At 41.1% G+C, this 13,675-nt stretch overlaps 2 protein-coding genes across 3 annotated transcripts; both read right to left on the bottom strand.

Moving 5' to 3' along the window:
• Positions 1-880: 880 nt before the first annotated feature.
• dynll2b (dynein, light chain, LC8-type 2b) lies at positions 881-5,522 on the bottom strand. Its single transcript, XM_036587572.1, has 3 exons — positions 5,331-5,522; positions 1,736-1,872; positions 881-1,429 (listed from the first exon to the last, which is right to left on the bottom strand). Exons 2-3 carry the CDS (start codon positions 1,865-1,867, stop codon positions 1,292-1,294), a joined length of 270 nt encoding a protein of 89 aa, XP_036443465.1. The 5' UTR covers positions 1,868-1,872; positions 5,331-5,522; the 3' UTR covers positions 881-1,291.
• A 1,973-nt stretch (positions 5,523-7,495) lies between these two features.
• srsf1b (serine and arginine rich splicing factor 1b) lies at positions 7,496-12,710 on the bottom strand. 2 transcript variants are annotated; one of them, XM_036587570.1, is made up of 6 exons: positions 12,620-12,706; positions 12,299-12,495; positions 10,846-11,015; positions 10,084-10,256; positions 8,829-9,648; positions 7,496-8,135 (listed from the first exon to the last, which is right to left on the bottom strand). In XM_036587570.1, exons 2-5 carry the CDS (start codon positions 12,490-12,492, stop codon positions 9,460-9,462), a joined length of 726 nt encoding a protein of 241 aa, XP_036443463.1. In that variant the 5' UTR covers positions 12,493-12,495; positions 12,620-12,706; the 3' UTR covers positions 7,496-8,135; positions 8,829-9,459. The 2 variants fall into 2 exon arrangements, with proteins under 2 accessions (XP_036443463.1, XP_036443462.1); XM_036587569.1 differs by having other exon boundaries at positions 7,496-9,648; positions 12,299-12,710.
• Between the last annotated feature and the right edge of the window lie 965 nt (positions 12,711-13,675).

The following is a 13,675-nucleotide window of genomic DNA, read 5'->3' as shown; positions in this document are numbered from 1 at the left end:
ACAAAGTGCACCTACAGGTAAGTGAAACAAGGTTTGTATATACACACACACACACACACACACACACACATATATATATATATATATATATATATATATGTGTGTGTGTGTGTGTGTGTATACATACATACACAGACACACACAAACACTAAGCTGCTTATCCAATTGGCCTGACTGCATGTCTTTGCACTGTGGGAGGAAACCAGAATACTCGGAGAAAACTCACACAGACATGGGGAGAACATGCAAATCCACAGAAAGGACCCTGGTTGCCCGGCCAGGGAATCTAACCCAGAACTCACTGCGCCATAATCAATCAATAATCAGTTACAGATTTTTAAATCGCGATCAGTGAAAACTTACCAAGTTAAATGTCTACAGCAGTGTTTCCCTGATCGTTGAGGCGCACTGCCTTGCACATTTTAGTGCTTTACAGAACAGTGGTCCTTTAGAACCAGAGTTGGGAAGCACTGCTTTACAGCAGTGTCAAACGTACTAATCATGTTTCATGGTTCCACAATGAATCAAAAAGCACCTAATTTAGCAAAAGTAACTCAATAAAAGTGGAAGCTTTTCAAGCTGGGCAATTCGTTGACCACATTTTCTCCTCTCAGTCTTTTATTTGAACTGTTTTGGACCTTTGCACTGATCTACTGGTTTTTAAATCTGTTGAGCAAACAAACTCCAAAATATTGCAAAATCATCAAAAGAAAGTGGCCTCAATCCCATCTCTATTCTTAATTTATATGAAATTACACATTCCTCCTTAGGGATAATAAAATGGCTAACAACATTTCTAGGATTAGTACATCAGCCATTAGAACATCAGGTGGCATGCAAACAACAAGCTTAGTCATAAAGAAAGAAAGAAAGAGACACATAACATATGATGTATTTATTCTTTATTCTTTAATATTACTTAAAGGCAGCAGTCGAAGCATTTTGTACAACTTCAGTGCAAAAAAATTGACTTTGGAAAAAACAAAACAAAAAAAAAAAAAAAAAAAAAAGAAAAAATCAAAGTTGCTTTAACACGAGCAACTACAGAAAAGCAATAGTTGTATTGCAACATATACAAATTAAATATTGTACACGGTCCATGCACTAATGCACAGCCTCTATAGCTATTTCTTCATGACGAGTAAGTGTGTGCGTATGTCTATGCGTGTAGGTCTATGTGTATGTGTGCGTGTCTGTGTGTGTAGTGATGTGGCCTCAGTCATCAGTGCATCACAGTCCAGGTTTAGAGCCTAAGCTCAGAATTTGAGAGATGAAACGTCGAGGCTGGCCCTCAGCCTGACTTGAAGAGCAGAATGGCCACTTGACCAAGGTAGAAGTAGATGAAATGCTTCGTTTCATGCGTCACGTAGCTGCCGAAGTTTCGCCCAACAATACAATGCCACGTGGGGTTGTACTTCTTGTCAAATTCCTGTTGACAGGGTGGACAAAAAAAAAGACAATTAAAAAAAAAGCTTATAAATACCCTCAACAACAGCTGCTTGAACAGATGCACTATGTTATCCGTTTTTTAAAGCCTTAGAAGGGCCCATATTCTACATTTTTCTTGCGTTTAGTTTCGTTCCCTGTAGTCCACTGACTGTCCAGTAATATGCCTTCATTCAAAAAACACACTTCAGGTAAAAGATGAAAGTAGAAAATGAATAGTACATTTTGAAATTTGAGAAATGTTTGCATACACCAAACTCTTCTGTCCACTTAGCATTAATCAAATTACCTTTTTGATGTATGCAGCAATGTCTTTCTCAATGTTATACTTCTCCATGGCCTGCGTGGCACAATCCACAGCATCTTGCTGCATGTCCTCAGACATGTCAGCGTTCTTTATCACGGCCTTCCTGTCAGTCATGATGTCTAAAACAAACACAAAAAGGTACAAAGTTAGAATTACAAAAGCAATGACAGCGGCTCCAGATAGTAGATGTAATCAAATGAATAGAATGGAGGCCAATGCAAGAATGTCATCAGAACGCAAAACGGCACCGACAGCATTCAGAGAATGCTTTGTTTCACCGTCACAGAATACATGGAAAGCAGGTTCACAGAGGTCTGTTTTCTCTAAGAGAAGTTTTCACCAGTACACTGTGTTAATAAAAGGTGCCACAAAGGTTTGGTTCAGCAAAGCCACAAAAGAACCACTTTTGGTTTAAACAACCTTCAGAAAACAAAAAGGTTCTACACCAATTTAAGGGTTCTTTAAAATATGTGGTGGATCTTTTAAACATTAAAAAGGTTCTTCACACAGACAATGGACAGTTTTTATATTTGAAATTTTGATTCTAAAAATATAATAGTTGATGGTTTTTTTGATAAATATTAAGAAACTGTATAATAGCAGGTATGAGATCTGAGCTCTTATGCTTTTGCAGTGTTCAGATTCATCCGTAGCCGATTCTCAACCCATTAGATGTGTTTTCCCATCAAGTCACACCTCTAATCTTTAAAAGCTACAGCTGAACATGCTCGCTCTATTGTGTATGAAGCCAGCACATCCTTTCCCCTGGCTGGTGCGTCGCTTGGTGACAGGGTAAAGCGGGACCCCACTGTCTTTTCCTCCAAATGAATACTGCAACTGACTGCACTCTCAGGGGTCCCTACTGACAGGCGCTACATGACACAGCTGTGACTCAAACACTAATCCCAGCTCTACGGCTGACCTCTGCCGTGCCCTGGGGTGGCAAACAAAAGACGTTTCTTATAAAAATGTCACGCTAGCACATAACATAAGCTGTCAAGAGCTCAGCGCATCTATCTGTGACTTAACTGTTTGAAAATAGTCTTGCGCTGAATTAATGAACACCTAACGTTAATATAAAAAATATCTGAAAGAAGAAAATCTGGGCTGAAGAAACAGTACGAACATAGCTGAAACTCTATGACTGCCAAGAGGAGCAAAACCTTATCTACCCTTAAGCTGCACGATACAGATCTGCCTTAATTTTTAAGTTTCAAATAAAACAAGCGAGGCAAGTGAATCCAGTCCTAAAGTAACTTTCAAGGAAAAAGGCATAAACATAATGGCCAACCACTGCCAAACACCGCACACATTTGACGTGTTTTGGAAATTGGCTGCTATTACGCTGTTGAGTGCAAATTCTGCATTTGCCAAGTTTCTCAAGCCATTTCACTCCATTAGTGACAAACGTAGCTAATTATTCCACCAACAAGTGAAACCCAATGTTATCTGACAACATGCCAGCCCTCCTTAAATAATGCTTCATTATGATTTTGCTTCTTTACTTAACAGATATCTCTGAACAGCACATGGAACATCATGCTTTTACCATTTCGAGACCACCTGCAGGTCATCTCTGTCAATAACACAAGTAAAGGGACTAATCGCATTTATATTGCTGTACAGAAAGTTATTACATGAATTGAGTTGCTTAATACCCGAGACACTGTTTTATGATAGCCTTCTCAAAACGTTGACCTAAAACCTAATTAAAAAAAAAAAGTAACACTGTGAGGCAAAGGCAAAGTAGTCCCCAAAGAAAAATGAAGTTTTCAGATTTACCACCATCAACACTACATCTAAAAACTCAGAAGACACTGGAATGCTTACTGGTCATTCTGGATTTTAAATAATCTTTTTTTTGCATTGTAGTCACTGCAACCCCTGGATCCTATCATTACCGCTGTAGATAAATCTGAGTTGGTAAGTTTCTTTACGATGCACCATTTCACATCTAACCACTCTTTGTTTACATCTCAATGATTTAAATGATATAAAAATGTAGAAAAATGATTGAATCCCCTTTTAATAAACAAAAATTGACTAATAAAAGCACAAATGTAGTTTGTATTTCAGTTTGACAAAAGCTGCACAGACGTGGCACCTTTCCTAATGACAGTGTCCAACACGGTTCAGTTCCCCTTTAACCTTCTCCAAAGAGAGTCTGAACAAAATGAACCATTTTAAGCAAGTCCATTACTGAAATAGTTGAATTTCTGCCTAAGAGCACAGAGTTGGAATTTCACCCACAGCCATCGTATAAATCCAAACACAAATCTGCCACAGGAAATTCTTTTGACAAATAAAAAGAGGACGAGGCCTGACCACTACCTGCCAGTCGTCTACCTTCCCAGCCATCCATTTAAGGAACTAGTGCAGCAACCAAAAAAGAAAGGAACAGTCATGATTTGACAGAAAGGAGGCCACCTCAATCAGCTCTCTCAGGCTCTCCTGTGTTCAGCCCAGGAGAGGGAAAGCATGAAACTCAGTGAAGTAAAATGGTCTGTCTGACAACGTGGGAAATAACGTGTCAGATTCACTGGCCAATTAAAAAGTAATTTCCATATACCATATAGTCTATACATGGCCCAGAATATATGCTTTCAGAAACGTCTAATGTATCTGAGTGGGCAGTGTTGAGTTTCTCTGTACAGCACAATGTCATTTTGTGCTTGGCGTCTTCTGAACGTCAGATTAACACGTCCTCAGGCATGGTCAGGCAGAAACCCTTACATGCACGAATTCCGTGGCAGTTAGAGGAATATGTCCTTAAACATTTGGGCAGTTTTCCTTGAATCAAAAGTTGCCTTCTGCTTCAGGCAAAGGCACAAGTGTGGCCTGAGGTGACTGCTGCAGGCTCATGAGGACAGGCCCACAGTTAACCTACCATTTACAACTAACTGAACCATATGCAAAATTAATAGCACGTTTTGGCAGCAGTCAGAAAAGAGCTGAACGTATTTGAGGATAACAGCAGCAAAAGGTGATAAACACCACACCGTGATGTGCTATGCAGCTGTTCACAGTGGCTTCACATCAACAGAATTACATAATAGCATTAGCTACTTCAGCCAGCAGCGCTTCGCCTCTCAACTTTGGACGAGGCTAAAGTTGGCTTAGTATTCGTCAGCTTCTTTTCCAATTTTCTCGTTCCACCTTAAATGGTGCAGCAGTTACACTCTGGCGCCTGAGGCGTCAGAACGTACCTGCTGCACCATTTAAGGTGGAACGGGAACATTTGAATAAGAAGCTGACTTCAGCTTCATCAACTTTGAGCAGGTTGCTCCAAGGCACTGAGCTGTTCTTCAACAAAACGTTTTGAGCAGTAGAGTCTACAATATCCTGACAAAAAACCCACGTACAACCAAACCCGAGGACTGACAGACAACACAGCCAACTGTTCAGTGCAGAAGAAAACACCGGCAGGGACGCTGACATAAGCTGCCATGTCGTGGCGTATTTGCATGTCATGCTTTCCTCGTCTCGAGCACTTCTTAAATGAACTTGTCTCAGATACTCAAACACAACATATCCACTTAAGATACATGCATTTAACAGACGCGTTTAGCCTGCTTACCTCTTGTAGTGGTTCTTCACCAGGGAACTGTTTGGTTCAGGCTTGTCTCGGACCGACGTGCTCCACGTTTGACCTGCTGACGACCGCTCAACTCGCCACAATGTCCATGCGGTGGCTGCGCCTCTAACTCATATTCACCCACCGAGTCAGGAGCAGACATCAGCCCCGCCCACCATACTGCACCCGCGCTCTGATTGGTCGAGCCGGCGCCTCTCCCCGCATGTTACGAGCGTTTTCCACTAGCCTCCCACTGCCTGCGTTTTATTTCATCCCACAATGCATTAGGGGCGAGATGAGGAGCGGAGGTGCCTTTTCATCCATCCCTCCTTCAGCCTGGGTGGGAATGAGGAGGTTTGGCCTCTTCTCTCATACTGACACCCCATAATATACTGTACTGATTGATTAAACAGCCATTTAAGCGCAGAAAATGTCAGTGTTCCTCAGACGAAGCTGAGTTACTGTAAACTTAAAGGAAGGGTCACTTAAACTGAAATGTACACTCCTTCCCATCCTAAGTTTGCTTCTTCAGATTTGCACTGGATCTACAAAGCTAACATCACAGAATTCTGACATCCTAAAAGATTCTGGAGGACCCAATAGTGCAAAGCTAAAGAAGCAAACTAGGTACAGTAAGCCTGCAAGACAAAACGGCATAGACCAGCATAGCTGGTCACCAGCAAACCAGCATATGTTGTGTTACGAATGCTGGTTAGCAGTAATGCAAGTCGATACAGTGAAGACCAGCAAAACCAGCACATGTGGTGTTATGGATGCTGGTCAGCAGTAATGGAAGTTGATATGCTGATGACCAGCAAAACCAGCATATGTTGTGTTTTAGATACTGGTATGCCGGTCAACCAGCATGGCAATCCTGGGGTGTCCAGCTAAACCAGAACCAGACCAGACCAGTACTGGCCCTTTTGAGCAGGGAGAGGTCTTGCACTTTACTATGTTTTAAAGTAAGAAGAACATTGCATGAATTTAATCTCAGTGAACCATTCCTTTAATGTTTGTTCATTTATTTTTTAACTCCAGAGGGCTGTACACTCCAGAGAGAGTAAACACAACACTTCAGCTCTGCACACCAAATATCTAGTGGCCTATTATTAGAAAAAAAAAAACACACTAATGGTGATTCATTGTTATTAAATCTGCTTTTCTGTGACTGTGAGATGCCCTCTAATTGGAAAAGCAGAACACTGGACCTCATTCACTAATACATGCCTTTCAACGGTGAGCATCAGTCTTCACTGAGTGCGGCCTACTGCTAGAAGAAGCTGACTTTACCCGCACCCCTCTTTACTGTACTCATCTATCATTCATGAGAAAAGGGATCGTTTTACGTGTGGTTCTGCAACAATATTTGATACCTTTATTCCATCTTTTGCCAGATGGTGCCTAACAGACATTTGCTCAGTGATGCACAGTAATGAAAAGCCACATAACGTGAGTGAACAGAAGCTATCCTATTCTTTTAAAGTGACCTTTTAACATGTCATCATACTAAGTTAACCCTAAACTTTAACAAATAAATTTATAAACCTGCTCTGGTGGATATACATAAATTGCATTCGTTTTTTGTGACATAACAAAAACAAATAACAATGGGCTGTTTGTGCAGCTCAGTTTACACTGCATGGACCGGGGAGTGAACTGCACATTCTTGAACTTGAACAATGTTAATATCCTGAATGAACAAGCAGAGATTGGGGGGATGGTGTATTTACCAAAGGAGTGTTTCTCAGTTAGCCAGATGATTTAAGCCCAAAGCTGAGAACTGCCCAACAGGAATGACCCTCCACTCTTTTCCCATTGGCTAACCTTCACTTTGGTCTTAATTTATCTGGCTAAACTGAAATCTTGCTTTGTGAAACACCCCCTTGGTTTTCCAATATATGGGCCCTTTTAAAGAATCCTAGAACCAAGAGAGATCCACTGGATCAGGGGTGCCCATTGCTGGTCTTGAGATCCATTACACCTGTCTCTAATACTAAGATACCCCCAAAAGCCCTATTATCTGGTTCAGGTATGTTGGATTAGGCCTTGTGCTTAACTGTAGGGTGTGGTAGATCTCCAAGACCTGGATTAGGCTGTCCTGCACTGGAACATGTATCTCAGTGAAAACAGTAAAGACAAAACATAGTAAAAAGAAAACTCCACACAGCTGCTGGACTTTCTAACTTTATTCAAAGGTAGAGGGGAAAAACACAAACTAGGAATCAGAAATAGCCCATTCAGAATATAACCCACCAAATCTCAACACAGCAAATGCCTAAAAATGCAGAAGCACTTTGTATATTTGAATCCCTAAATAAACTACAAAATCCCCCTCAAAATGAGCCTCCCAGCCCACCCCCCAAAACCCTAAATCCCCCCCTATTTACCAAGCTCCTCATGTGGATTCCATCCAAAGCAACTGATCCGGCCTCCTGGTTCCTGGCTTTGCTCCACTTTACCGAAATCTCATCTCATAAAACAAAAACAACTGCAGGATCCCTTCAGTGTGCACATCTTTGGTTTGGCTCCACAAAAAAGGCAAAAAATTTTTTTTTAATTTGGTTCTACGAAAGCCAATTGAAAAGCCAAGTTTTCCGCTTTTTGTTAACTCCATTAACTGCGGTTTGGCGAGAGGTTGTGGGGCTGGGGTTGGGATCCTCTCCTATGGTTCCCGCTCCCGGTAAATTGATCCCGCTCCTTGTATGTATCCATCCTTATCCTAATCCTAATCCTGCTCCTGATCCTGAACTGATCCAATGATCCGGCTCCAAGGATCGGGAAACAGTGAGCCCCTCCTCCAATCCAAACCTTAGAATACCAGCAAAATCAAAAAGAGGGAGGCAACAAGTTAGAATCACAGCTAAATCAAATGCTTCTGAGTGCATCTATTAAGTGACGATTATAGGAGCGGTATTGTTTTCTTTCTTTTTTTTTTTCTTTTTCTAAAGTGTAAGTGATATAATGGGTACCAGACTGATATGCTCCAACAAAATCTTAAGCACCACACAAACATCACATTGTGCCAGTATAACCGACAAACAAAAAAAAAGCAATCATTCTCTTAGTGGATTAGCATTTACATCGGTACAATTGATCAAGGCAAACCTTCTTCCATCAGCATCTATTGAGATGTTTCTGCCTGGTTGCTCTACAGTGGCACAGTCCCAGTCCAGTTCAGATGACAAGCAAAAAATGTTTTGTATTTTGGATAAGCAAAAATAATAGTAGTAATAAAAAACTAAAACAAAAATGTTGTCCTGATGTATGCACGAGCATGGCAACATTCAGACAAAGAACGCATGCATGCTTGGCAGCAACAACCAGAAAGAAAAGGTCAAAATAAAAGGGAAGGGGTACTGTAAAGGGAGGGGAAATGGCAAAGCAATAACTGAAGTGTTACTTTACTAAGAAAATTCAGATTACTGAAAGTCTGAGGGGAGAAAAAAAGAAAAACAAATCCTGACATTTTTTGAAGGAGACTAAAGCCGCTTGTTGTCATACCATTGCCAAAATTGAAATGCCTGCTCCTCCTCCTCCAAAAACGCTTTATCCTAATATGAATGAACTGTTCTTGACAATCCTTTATTCCAAAGCATTCTTTAATCCTGCTCCTCTGTTGTCTATAGAAAGACACATGAAAAGGTAAAAATAGAACAATTTTGCAACAAAAATCCTAACCAACAAAATAAAAACCCATCTTTCCCACCCCAAAAGCCCACTGCTAACAAACATACAGTGGCAAATTCCTCAAACATTACTCTTAAGCATTTGAACATCTCCCTTGTCTAACATATGTACAGATGATGGGTATGAAAATCCAGTTAAAATGTAGATGCAGAACAAAAAACACAAAAGGAAAAGATAGGATAAGAGACAGGACAGAACACTAGAAAGAGGTTTTAGGAGGAAGGAAGAGGAAGACAAGGGAACATCCACTTAGCTACACTTTGCTGTTGTTAGCTAAATGATAAAAAAAAGAAAAAAAAAATCGGTGCGGCTGCAAACCAAAGATAAACTGGGGCCATGGGAAGACAAAACAAGTCAAGAAGGCGATGAAGTACAACAGTAGGTCCAGCAGAGGGCGACACAGGGTGTATGGTTGTGGCTGGAGAACTAGCTGTAATGTGGGTGCTTAGGTGCGGGATCGAGAACGGCTGTGACGGGGCGAGTAACGTGGGGATCCTCTGCTGCGGCGTGGTGAATAGCTGCGGCTGCGACTGTTGCTCCGGCTGCGACTCCTGCTGCGGCTGCGAGAGCGTGAGCGCCCGTAACTTGGGCTGCGGGGACCATCCACCCTTACACGGATGTAAGCTGTCTCACCCTGGGGAACACATAACAGACCACTTTCTATCAAGGAAGGAGAGAAGGCGTCCTAATTCAGGAGACACTTACCGCCTGCTGACCTGAAACAAAAGTTATTTTAATCTCTGTGAAGCTTCCCCCCAAAACTAAGGCAAATGAATAGTAACACGGGAAAACTAGGAAATGTAATAATAATGGCTTTGGTAACACCACAGGATTGGAACAGAACTGGCAGTAGCTGGCACAATTCTGTTTGGCAAATGCACAACCCAATGGCAAAATCACTTACATTGAAGTGAGCATCCTAAGCCATTCCTTGGATCCTGCTAGTCCATGTGGCTCCACCATGGGTTCCTGACATCACTCTTACCTTGATATTTCCCAATCCTTAAGCTATGCCCTGTCCTGTCCTGTCCTTCCCAATGGCGGTTCCTATTTAGAAACTCAAACCTACCTCATGTGACCGGAACTTAGTGTTATCCAGCTTTCGCACAGCGTAGGTCATGTCTTCTTTGCGCACAAACTCCACAACACCGGTGCCATCTCGGAAAACATCAGCGTAACATACATCACCTGCTTCACGCATGTGATCCTTCAGGTCCTGCCAGCTTCCGCTAGGAGGGAGTCCTGTGAGAAAACAACCTTATTAACACGAAGTGCCTAAACATCATCTGCAAGCTTTGTTAACCAACACATGTATCTAGATGTTACACAGATCAAAGCCTGTTTCACATATACTACCTCTGCGTGGCAACACTGAGCATCTTACTATTCCTTTCAATATTTCATGTCTAATGAAATATAGTTAAACCTTCAGTGTTGCATGCAGATTTCCCAGTTGGTCTACCAGACTTGAAATGATTCCCTATTCCCAAGTCAGAATGCTGCCCAGGGTAAACAAATGTAGTATACTCTTTTAGAAATGACATTTTATTAAGCAAAGCGACTGACTTGACTATTTATCTATTTATCCGTCTTTAGAACTTTCTTGCTGCAGTGCTCTAAAATATAAGCCTTGTAAGTGTAAATGGCCAGCATGTGTGAGCTGTGCTCGCCAGAACTTATTGTGCTGTGTCAATCACACCACGCAAAGGTAGCATGAGTCAAACAGGCCTTTAGAAATGGATACTGTTACAAATGTGGACAGATGACATCAATACAGAACAGAGTTAGTATTAAAAGACGTCAACAGTCCAAGCAGAAAGACTCCACTCACCTGAAACTATGACCCTGTACTCAGAGCGCCTGGAAGGCGGGCCATATCTGCCTCTAGGGGCTCCAGCTCCACCTCCCGCTCCACCTCTGCCACTCCTGGGGAATTCCACCCGCAAACGGTAGCCGTCATAGTCATAGCCATCTCGTCCATACACAGCATCCTCTGCATCTCTGGAAAGGCCAGAAAATAAAAGAAAGAAAGAAAGAAAGAAAAAAAAAGTTTAATCGACCAGGTGTACACACCGGTACTGCTCACTGCATTATAGCTAGTGTTTGTAAAAGACTCTTTTTCACTTCCTCAAATTTAGTGTTGCTATTCCTCTAGAGTTTAGTTAAGGAAACTGTGTGTCGTATGCTTAATCTAAACACCATCCTCATTACACTTAGCGTTGTCAGATGTTGACCTTAAATACAGACCAAAAAAAAAGTCTTACAGTAAAGATTAGGTCTTATTTAGAAGCTCCACTGTGATCTAGCACTAACAGTACGAAACTGCTTTTCACACAGTGTGAATAACCGGAATCAACATTTAGTTACACTGAGTTTACTGTCTGCTATTCAGGTTTTCTGGTAGACAGAGCTTTTGTATTCGCATGGAAAACAACTGTAAGAAAATCCAACACTAATCTCTACTAAACCCTCCAATTACAGACAATGCCCAGTTTTGTTCTTTGTCACATCACGGCATTATATACTCCATGATCAGATACAGGAATCTGTTTTGCAGGCTATTTAGACACTTCTCGATTCGCACTGACTGAATAGAAATTTAGATCACTTCATCTCTGCTATGCAACATTTAATGCACACTATTAATTGCACAAGTACAAACTTTAAAGCAATAAGATTTTTGTGTAAACAGTGCTTTCCACTGCTACATAAATATTGAAGGCTTCACAAAGTTGAGCAAATAAAATGAGTGACCTTGACAAATAAACAGAAGAATAAAATGAAGACAGAACAAAAACACTTTAAATGGTTCAAATGCGTTAACCGTTTGTTCTCGCTTGCATTCAGTCGATGTTTAACGTATTGTTGACAGTGTGTAGTGCTGCTCTTTTTTAAGCCGAAATAAACTTTTATGTTAACGAATTAAACTATAAGATATGACCTAAACTGTCACTTCATACCCACTAAACTAGACAGTAAACTTTAAATAAACTTTATCGCAGGGTAAATCAAAAACTAACACTAGCAAACTAACGTACCAAACATGAACCAAGAGGATTATCTTGTGCTAGCAGTGGACCATCGGGCTTTAAAGTCTTCAGGAGAAAGATTCACTCCACTAACTCAAGTATCGCCAGTAATACCGAACTTTAAGAACTAAGATAGTGACCATAGTACGTAGGTTATGTCACTTTGGGTCAGAAGAGCTAACGCTGGCTCCCCGCCCTGGTGTTGTGTTAGGACTGAGGCCTGCTGCCTAAAGAAAGCGCTTTTGTTGTTTTCACCTGGGGTCCTCGAACTCAACAAAGGCGAAAGGTGGTCCTCCTCTCCGATTTTTCAGGTCGATATCACGAATTGCCCCGTATTTGTAAAAAACGTCCTCGACGTCCTTGGTGCGAATGTCGGGAGGTAAATTCCCGACGTAAATCCGACAATCGTTGTTTCCTGCAGGACCTCGGATCACACCGCCGCCAGACATCTTCTACCAGGAGCAAACAAAAAGACTTCGGGCTTCACCGAAAACAAGAGTTCGCAGTAACGCTGATTACGCACTGCTAGTAAATAAACAATTAACAAAAGTGATGTAGAGGTCAAAGTAATTCTACCGAAAATAACTTCCAACCAAGGCAGAGAGAAAAACACGTCTCTTAAAATGGCGCCGTCTCTTCTTCGTGCTCGGCGGAAGGATACGTGAATGAAGAAGCTCTTGTGTGCGCGGAACACGGTTAGTGCTGGAGGACTTTTACTTTTGAAAATCCTGAAGTAGAAGGAAGGTGTGTTTGAGCCGGTGTATGATTTCATGTTTATCTTTAATGTATATATCTATATACATGAGTGTTATATGGCATGCCACCTGTGCAGTAACAACTGTCGACATAATGATTTCCTTCCTACACGGAATAACAATGTTTATATGGGCTATTTGTGCTGCCGTACGAATGAAAATGGTCAGTGAAAACAGGTACATCACTTTCAAAATAAAAGTTCCTGCGCGAGGAAAGACGCAACACGCTAACTTCGCTACTTTTAATTTGTGTCTTTACGTGAATGTTAAATTAATTATGTTACAAGGCGCCCGCGTTTGGATCTTTATAAAGGGATTTCACTCATTTTTCAAAATGTATGCCTAATTACAGACTCTATACAGTGGTGGTGATTGGAACCAGGGGTCACAATGTCTAAAACACAAATATAGGTATTTTATTTACTATCCAAAACCACCAGTGAAACTACACGTCTTCTGAATGTTTATAATGTTGAGAATGATAAAGCAGTGGCAAATCTGTAAAAATAATACGTTTTCTTTGGGGACTAAAAAAATGTGCCCAAAAGTTGCTCTCATATCCATCACAGAACTATTCCTTGAGCTTCAGGCAGTGCTTCATTCAGACAATAAACATTTCAGACATATAAAATGGCATGTAAGTCTCACCATGTACAGCCAGCCTTAAATAGGAATTTCAGTGATTTTTTTAAATTTCTCAATAAGTAAATCGTTAAGATGTAGTAAGTCATTTGTCGTGAAATGCTCGTTTCTAGAGAAACTAACCGAGTCAGAATTTTTCACAGTGGTGGTGATAGGAACCAGATGTGTGAATTCCTCTAAAAGCTCCCTCACAGAAAGTTATTACATGAAATGGTTATGAATTCACTACCTGATG

Source organism: Colossoma macropomum, unplaced genomic scaffold, assembly GCF_904425465.1.
Source record: "Colossoma macropomum unplaced genomic scaffold, Colossoma_macropomum, whole genome shotgun sequence".
In the NCBI taxonomy this organism is placed as follows: Eukaryota; Metazoa; Chordata; class Actinopteri; order Characiformes; family Serrasalmidae; genus Colossoma; species Colossoma macropomum.
The sequence above is the reverse complement of the archived record's forward strand: the minus strand, read 5'-3'. Positions and strand labels throughout refer to the sequence as shown.